Source organism: Plecotus auritus (genome assembly GCF_963455305.1).
Source record: "Plecotus auritus genome assembly, chromosome: 9".
NCBI classification, from domain to species: domain Eukaryota; kingdom Metazoa; phylum Chordata; class Mammalia; order Chiroptera; family Vespertilionidae; genus Plecotus; species Plecotus auritus.
The window spans coordinates 151,408,817-151,417,627 of record NC_137783.1 but is presented as its reverse complement, the minus strand read 5'-3'; the positions used below and the strand labels follow the sequence as shown (position 1 = coordinate 151,417,627).

Sequence of the window (8,811 nt, the reverse complement as noted above, 5' to 3'; positions counted from 1 at the left end):
TTATTCATAAAACGGTGGCGTCTTCTGGAATTGCCAGCGCTAGCGCTGCCGCGAAGCCCCCAGCGACGGAGAGGAAGCGCGGCGGCATAGGTGTGGGCTTTATTAGTGCATTCCGTGGCGAGCGGCACCGCGGGGTCACCGCGAGGAAAGGGTCCTGGTGATCCCGGCCAGCAACTTGGCGCGGGCGCCGGGGCAACCCACTTCCAGCGGCTAAGGGCGGAAAAACTTCAAAACTTCCGCTGAGATGGAAGCCTCGGGAGTCCCCGCACACACCGGAAGGGAACCGGCTCTGGGTCAGGACTCCTCCTTCCGACGCGGAGAGAACGGATCCTCTGCAGAGTCCCGCGGAGACGACGTCCGCCCACACCCAAGATGGCCGCCGGGCGGCGCGCAGGGGCGCTTCCGCGTGGGAAAGAAGGTCATTGGGAGGGGGCGGAGCCTCCTCTCCCCGAGTTCCGACCCCACCAGGACTGGAAAAAGCGCGTCCAGCTGGAGTTTTGCCGCATCTGCGTTGCTGTGCCTGCGCTCTTCGGCCGAGGGAGTCCCTTCGGGTGGGAAGATGGAAGGGTTATATGAGTTAGCAGGGTCCGCCATTCCGGAATCCCATCTCTTAAGATAAAGACCACGGCTCCCAGCATGCCCTGTACCGAAGGGGTCTCCTGACCACTTTCCTAACCGGCTCCGAGATCACTTGTTTGGGCCCTTAGGGTCGGGCGGTTTAGATCCAGACGCTCCGTGTTGGGGGCGGGGAGAGAGGACCGTAGGACCCTGTGTGTTGGCGCGAGAGCCGGAAGATGGGACCGCAGTCCAAGAATTAAAGAAGGGGTCCGAGGGGTGCTCTCCCTCCACGGAGCACGCCTGTGCCATTCCCCCACAGGCACGTATTCCCTAAACTCTTAAGGACCCCCACGGGACTTGCAACCAGGGGAGCAATGGGCAGCGGCAGCTCCGGGGCTAACCCCCTGAACCTGTCTCTAAGGCCCCCTTTTCTCTGACTCCCCGGTGAGGTAAAGCAGCCCAGCGTGGGCTCTCCTGTTGCTTCCTAAGTATGTTTTTGCTGTGATAGTACATTCTTGCTTGCTTTACTTAAAAAGGAAAGTCCAAAGTTTAAGGCAAAGAACCCGGACACCTGGAAGGGGTCGCCTGGGAACACAGATGCCCACGGGCTTTGCGTTTCACGGATTTGAGGCCTCAGATCTCGGCCTTCTGGAGCGGGATCTGGACTACAGATCCCGGCATGCTCTGGGACTCGAAAAGTCCCGAGACTGCAAGTCCCGGCATGACCCGGGAGCCCGAGGGGAGGGGGCCCGGGAGTCCAGGTCCCGGCATGCACCGGCACTGGTCCTCCCCTTCGCCGCGCAGCGCTCACCTTAAAGGAGCCCTGGAACTCGTCGCTCATCCTCCGGAGCTCGCGGCCGTAGCGCTGTGCTGCCCAGAGGTTTGGGGGCGCTGAACGCGAACGGCCGCGGAAGGGGCTGGGCTCCCCCTCCTCGGTGTCGTCATCTTCATCGGCCCCCGTGGGGTACGAGCTATGGCGACTCCGCGGCTCCACAGACCCAGCGCCTGCAGAGAGGGTCGACAGTGCGGGATGGCGTGAATCGCAGCTCCTCCGCGCCCCAGCGTTTGCTCCTGAGGCCGCTGATGTACTTGTGTGCACATCAGCTTGTACCTTTCGGAGCTCCAGCTCCCGCATGTAAATCGAGGGAAGCTCCTGGAGCTTTTGTGAAGATTTGAATTAACTTCTCATTAATCCCACAAATCGTAACTGAGCCCCAATAATGGGTACGGCCTCAGTGTATAAAAGGACCTTCCGCTGTGCCTGGCACAAAATAAGGGCATAGTAAATAGTAAGTTGTAGTTATTAGTGCAAGGCCTATGGGTTGTTAGCTCTTTAATCATCTCCATCCTGCAGCAGAGCAGACCAGTCAGTCCCCTGGATGAGGAGGTTCCTGGCCCGGCTGAACTCCAGCTCTGCAAGCCACCCTGCTGGTGCTCATTGTTTCACTTCTGTGGCCTACAGCCTGCAGGAGACCCTGGAGAACCAGGAGCAGCGCAATGTTTGTCCCTCCCACAGCATCTGCGTTGGAAAAAATGTCCTGACCAGTGTGTTGACTTTTTTAGGTAATATTTATGGAGCACTTATTATGTGCTACTGGGCATTACCTCATTATCCCCTTAACCATGTGGGGAGTGAGTACTAACTCAGCCTGTGTTCTACAGATGGAAGGCTAACAGGTTAAGGCGTGCCCAGGGTGAAGCTCTGAGGCTGGACGTGCCTAGAGGTTTGTTGGAATCCAAAGTCCAATGATTACCCTTTGAGCTTCACCTCTTTCCTGGATATCCACCCACCCTTCACTCTGAACCTGTGTCTTCACCTCCATGTAGGAATGAACCCCGCCCTTACTGCCAGGGACTGTGGAAAGGCCACAAAATAGAGCCTGAAAGTGCCTTGTGAACTGAAGGTGCATGGCGGGTCATTATTCTACTGCGGTGGGAGTTTGACTTGTGTACTGTGTGCCATCCCCCCACTTCTGCCAACCCCGCCCCCATATCCAGATCAACAAAGACCTAGAACTACTCCCAGGAGCAAACACCCAGACCTAAGTAATAGAGTGGAAGGTGGGTCTGGAACAGGGGCCCAGAGCGTGCTCAGCATACATGGCAGGGCCGGCTGTCGGGGAAGGCATCTTGAAGGAAGCAAGATTTAGGTCAGGTTTTGAAGCCAGGGGACAACAGTGTCTTATTCTCCCTCCAGAAGACCTTCAGCAGAGCCCTGCCGGCCAGCTGCAGGGCCTCCAAGGGTCCCAGCTCCAGGAACATGGCTGAGAAAGCCAAGAAGGGAACAGAGGGCTGAATCCAGAAAGGCTTAGGCCAAGAGGGTGTGGTCAGAGCGTCTGGCTATTCAGAGCTTCACCAAAGCCCAGGCCCACGGTCAGGTAGAGACCCCCATAAAGCCTTTGAGGATGGAGGTGGCAGTGGGGAACAGACAGCTAAATCAGGAGTGGGGTGGGTATAGGGACCAGAGGCGCTGGGAATAGGAAGACCCCTGACAGGGTCAGGTCCATCTGCAGGTCACTTTCCAGTTCTGTGGGATGGGCAGTGAGGGAGGGGCATTAGCTAGGTAGGACCCACCTCAACCTTATTTCCTACTCTCATCGCCTGAAGCCTCCTACCTTCCCAATGAGGTGGATGCCAGTTCTCCCTATTTTACGAATGAAGACTGAGGCACCCAGAGATTAGGAACTGGTCTGAAGTCACACAAGTTGGCCACGTAAGTGCTCAGGAAATGTCAGCTATTATTCTCCTTTATCCGCGCTAAGAACCCCAACAGCACCACACTTGACAGACGCAGGGCCCGGAGAAGGAAGGGGAGTGATTGCAGATGGACCCAGTCTGGGCACTGCCTCCTCCTCAGGAATCACAAGCAGGACACTTGGTGTGTCCCTTGGAAGTGCTTCACTTGCATTCATTCATTATGTCCTCCTCACACCCTCGCCGGGAAGTTACTCGCTGTCCCCATTTGGCAGTGGAGAAAACTACGGCAGAGAGAGTAATCTGCCCAGGTCACTTAGCCAGTAGGTAGCAGAGCAGAAATCTAAACCTGAGTCTGCCTGTGTCCCTCATTCTCATGGCTCAGGCGCCCCCTTGGGGGCCGCGGTTGGAGAAGGCACCCTGGGCTTTCTGCTTCCGTCAGCCTTAGCTGGAGGCTACCTGTGGGGTGGAGGGCTTTCACCAAAGCAGTGGATTTAGCAGTGCCAAACTAGCCACTGTCCAAATGACACACATTCGTGTCAACTGGAATTTTAAGTGTCCTTTTTTAAAAATATATATATTTTATTGATTTTTTACAGAGAGGAAGGAAGAGGGAGAGCGAGCTAGAAACATCGATGAGAGAGAAACATCAATCAGTTGCCTCCTGCACACCCCCTACTGGGGATGTGCCCACAACCCAGGTACATGCCCTTGACCGGAATCGAACCTGGGACCCTTGAGTTCGCAAGCCAACGCTCTATCCACTGAGCCAAACCGGTTAGGGCAAGTGTCCTTCTATTTACTGGGGAAAAACCCAGGAGATTTTTGTGAACCTGTGGGGAGGGAACACTGCCATCTGAACCATCCCACCCTCAATCAGCAATCACCCCTACACACTGCTGGGCGGGGCAGAGGGGACCCCACTTCGGAAGGTAAGGAAGAGGGAGGGGGCATGGCTTCTCTGGGTGGGAGCATGGGTGGGTGCCTAGACCTGCCCACTCATACCACCCTCCCAGAGTAAGCCTGGGGCTGGAGTGGGGCAGTGGGAGGAGTCTATGGCTGGAGATACCCCACACTTACAGTCCAGTGGGGGCCAGGAGGCAGGGAGTATGAAGAATGAAGGGACCCTGCTCATCTAGAAGTTCTTTACCCCCGTTGGGCTTCCAGGTAAGCGGGAGGGACTGAACACATCCCTGGTCAGGCTTCGGTGAGCATCCTTGCAGACTTAATGAAACAGTAGCCTGCAGACAGCGTGAGGCAGGGAAGCTTTGCCATCAGCAGGGCCCAGTTTGCAGGTGCTCTCCCACTGCCTGCCCCAGCAGGCAGAGCAGCACGCACCCCATGTAGCTTCTAGCACCTGCAGGCTCAGGCCCGGACTCCCTGTGTACCCTAAAGCCATTTGGGGACCAAAGCCCCTTACTGGCCTGCAAAGAACATATACCCCCATCTTGCTCAGAACTGACAAAATCAGGAAGCAGGAGCTGGCAAATGTCTCTGGAACGTCAGAGTAACGTCAGAGTCTGTCCCAACTGCTCAGCTTTGTGCTCAGCTGGAAAGAGCACGCTAAACGATTGCATTGCTGTGTTGCACTAAGGTGTCACGTAGGGACACGGAAACAAATTCCAGATCACTTTCATGCTATGAAATGTTCTTGGACCTGTTGTCAACTATTTAAAAATAAAAAAGCCATTCTTAGCTCATGGTCTGCACAAAAAGAGGGATCTAGCCTGTGACTATGGTTTGCCAGCCCCTGCTCTAAACCCAGCTATGTCCGTCCCCTGTCTGAAACCTTCAATGGCTCCCTATTGCTTATGAGATAAAGTTCACTCTTTGGAATACTTCGCTTGTTTGCCACCAGAGGGGTACTGGTTATTCACGTCTTCCTCTCTGCTTAATGAATGGCAACCCCCAGGGCTGCTCAGAGCCTGCTCAGAGCAGCAATAACAATGATGGCAGTAATAGTAAGAACAGCATACCCTCCTCTGTGCCAGGCACTGTGTCAAAACACCTTTCCTGTACCAACTCATCAGATCCTCATTACAACCCAGTGAGGTGGGACTGGTTCTATTCCCATTTAACAGATAAGGAAACTGAGGCAGCGTAAGTTAACTGACCTGTTCCAGCTCCACCTGCTAATAAAGGGTAGGGACATGTTTCAACCCTCCAGTCTGGCCCTGGTGCCCAGTGCTGAGCTTCTTCTCCCACTGGGTGTCCTTCCTTCCCTCTCCACCGTCCATCACCCACAGCTCACCAGGTACCAGCCCTCCCAGGCACCGGGCTGCGGGCTGGGCTGGCCCAGCACACGAGGTGGCTGCAGTCCATGCCCCGGGGACACTTACAGTCCAGCGGCGGCCAGGAGACAGGGAGTATGAAGAATGAAGGGACCCTGCTCATCTCGAGGAAGGCAGTGGCTCTGGTAGGTCCCTGGCACTAAGGGGTCTTTTATGGAAAAATCACTTGATTTTGAGACATTGAAAAGGTTTAAGCAATCCGCCGTGTAGCTCAGTGGTTGAGCATCAACCTATGAACCAGGAGGTCATGGTTTGACACCTGATCAGGGCACGCCCAGGTTGCAGGCTCGATCCCCAGTAGGAGGCATGCAGGAGGCAGCCAATCCAGGGTTCTCTTATCATTGATGTTTCTATCTCTCCCTCTCTCTGAAATCAGTAACATACATTTTTAAAAGTTTCAGAAAGCCTGTGTAATGGTGTCTGTTTTCTCCCCACAGCCCTCCTCGCGGCATCCCCTTGGCTCCTGTTGCTGCTTCAGACCATCCTCATGCTCTCCTCCCTAAATCTAGTTTCTCAGGATGTGCCGGCCCTCCTCTCCGGCCCTCCTCTCCGTGCCTCAGGCACCCCCAGCCCCAGGTCACACCCCTAGTTTGTGCAGGAGGTTACTCCAGCTCCCTGCCACTTTGCCACGCCATTCATAGAACAGACGAGGTCCTTCCCACCTCCCCGCCTTTCCTTTCCTTGACTTCCTTCTCCACCCCTCCCCTCACTCTCCTTCCCCTGGCCAGAACCTAAACTATTTAAAAACATAAAAACCATTCTTAGCTCATGCTCTGTACAAAGAGGGATTTAGCCTGTGCCTATGGTTTGCCAGCCCCTGGTCACCATCAATAACTCAGTCCCAAGCCGCCCACAGGCTCACCACCACCTCCTGCACAGGCCCTGGTGACGCCCTTGATGCCCGAATCCCATCACTTGGCTCTACTCAAAGCCCTCGCCTGTCCTCACCCAAAGGAAAAGTCAAAGCCCTTACACTGCCTTCAAGGCTCTGCCCAGCTCCCCTACCCCTCCTGTAACTCCCCCCTCTCCAACTCCCTCCCCTCACTCCATCCCCTCAGGCCACACTGGCCTCAGAGCCTTTGCCAAACCCACCCCTTCCAGATCTCTCCACGCATAGCCCCAGGGCTCAAGCCTCATCCCTCCCAGTCTTTGCTCAAACGGTGCTTCTCACCAAGGCAGACCCTGGCCACCTCAGTTCAGATCACTCCCCTGGCCCCCAGTACTCCTGATCTGGAGAAGGGAAAGACTCTGTCATTTACTTGCTTGTTTATGGCCTGTCTCCCCCACAGACTAGAATGTAAGTACCACAAGGGCAGGGACTTTTATCTCATCTGTTCACTGGTGTGCCCCTGGCAGCTGGGACAGCACAGGGCACAGATTAAATACCTAATACAGAGGAGGAACAGCCAGGTGTGAGTGGGAAGCTGTTGGGAGCAGAAATACAGCAAGTGCAAAGATCTGGAAGTTAAAGTGTGTTTGCCAGTGTGTGCTCATGGGCTGAGAGGAGCCTTCTGCTCCTGGAAATGGGGAGGGGGTCCTTTAGGCTTCAGCAGGCAAGGGACCTGTTTTTCTTTTTTTCTGTTTCTCTTTTTTAAAGTTTTTTATATTGACTTTTTAGAGAGAAGAAGGGAGGGAGAAAGAAAGAGAGAAATACCAATGTGAGAAACATCGATTGGACAGCATGTGCCCTAGACCACTGGGGATCGAACCCCGCCACCTTTTATTATTTTTTAAAAATATATATTTTATTGATTTCAGAGAGGGAGAGGGAGAGAGAGATAGAAACATCAATGATGAGAGAGAATCCTGGATTGACTGCCGCCTGCATGCCCCCTTCTGGGGATTGAGCTGGCAACCCCAACATGTGCCCTTGGCTGGAATCGAACCCGGGACCCTTCAGTCTGCAGGCTGACTTTATCCAGTGAGCCAAACTGGCTAGCCACCCCCCCCCTCCCCTTTTAATGCACCAGACAACACTCCAATCATCTGGGCTACAGCAGCCAGGGCTGGGGGCAGGGCGGGGGGAGGAGGGGATAGCTTTTGTTTTCAAAAGATCTCTGTGGTTTTTCTGAGGTGCCAAGGCCTGTGCCAGGCCCTGGGAAGTGGAGACAGAAATGGTCACTGCCCTCCAGTGCCCATCCTTCCATTCGGCTATGCTTCTCCTCTCCCTCCCCCCACCCCCCGCCCCCCACCCAGACTAGGTGCCTTGGAGGGCTGTCTGCTTCTAGTGGTTACTAGCCTCTGGCAACCAGCAAAGATAGCCCTGGTGTGGGTGTGAGCCACAAGGTGAGGAAGAACAGACTGGGAGGCTTAAGCCCTGCTTTACCCCAAGGAGCCAGCAAACAAGTGTGACCTTAGGCAAGTCACTTCCCCTTTCTGGTTCACGGCCTGACTCTCAGTGATTTGTTGTGGTCCTACCCTAACAGTCACATTCTTTGAGCATGTCCTAAGCACCAGCACGGTAATTTACTGCTTCTATATATTCTGCTAATCATCCCAGCAGCCCTACAATGGTGGTGATTAATTGCTCTGTTTTACCGAAGAGGAAAGCTGAGGTCCGGAGAGGTTAGGGACTTACTCAAAGCCACCGGGTGAGTGTGGATGAGGCTCAGGTGCAGGGAGCTGGTGGGGCAAAGTGGACAGGCAAGTGGTTGGGTGGGGGGTGCCTACCTCCATGGTGGCTGCTGCTGGCCGGCTGGCCCTGCTGGTGATCAGCTTCCCCCAGGAGACCTGGGACCGTACTCCAGTGCTTGTTGAGGCCTGGGGGCTGGTCCCCTCTGGGGCTGGGGCCCAGGCCCCTATCTGCAGGGCTGGAGTCTTCCTGCTCACTCGGCTCAAACTCTGGGATCTGGAACATGCTCTGGGCTGTAGGGGAGAGAAGGTAGGTAGTTATGGCACAGCCTGGGAAAACGGTCGCAGGCGGGGGCGGGGGAGCTGGCGCCCCTGTTCCCTCTTCCACCTTAGAACCCCAGGTCCGCCCTGCCTCCCAGGCCCCAGTCTGTCCTCTGAGTCTGGCCGGGCAAGCTCAGCCCGTCCACCCAGAACCTAAATCTCCTTCCGGAACCTTGGTGCTGTGGCCCCTACCCAGGCTGGCTGACTCGGCCGGCCGTGAAGACGGCACGCAAGACTCACCCCAAGCCCGATCTCGAGGCCCCTGACCCGAGCCTGCGCCTCGCTCTAGCCCTGAGGGAGCCCGGCTCTAGTTGCCTGAGCAACGGGAACTGTCACCGACCAGACCCAATCGGTTATCGAAATGTCACCAGGGCTG

The 8,811-nt window shown here is 55.5% G+C and overlaps 1 protein-coding gene across 1 annotated transcript; it reads right to left on the bottom strand.

The window, feature by feature from the left end:
* Nucleotides 1-84: 84 nt before the first annotated feature.
* BAD (BCL2 associated agonist of cell death) lies at nucleotides 85-8,782 on the bottom strand. Its single transcript, XM_080641910.1, has 4 exons — nucleotides 8,676-8,782; nucleotides 8,214-8,408; nucleotides 1,370-1,563; nucleotides 85-545 (listed from the first exon to the last, which is right to left on the bottom strand). Exons 2-4 carry the CDS (start codon nucleotides 8,398-8,400, stop codon nucleotides 420-422), a joined length of 507 nt encoding a protein of 168 aa, XP_080498036.1. The 5' UTR covers nucleotides 8,401-8,408; nucleotides 8,676-8,782; the 3' UTR covers nucleotides 85-419.
* Nucleotides 8,783-8,811: the final 29 nt, after the last annotated feature.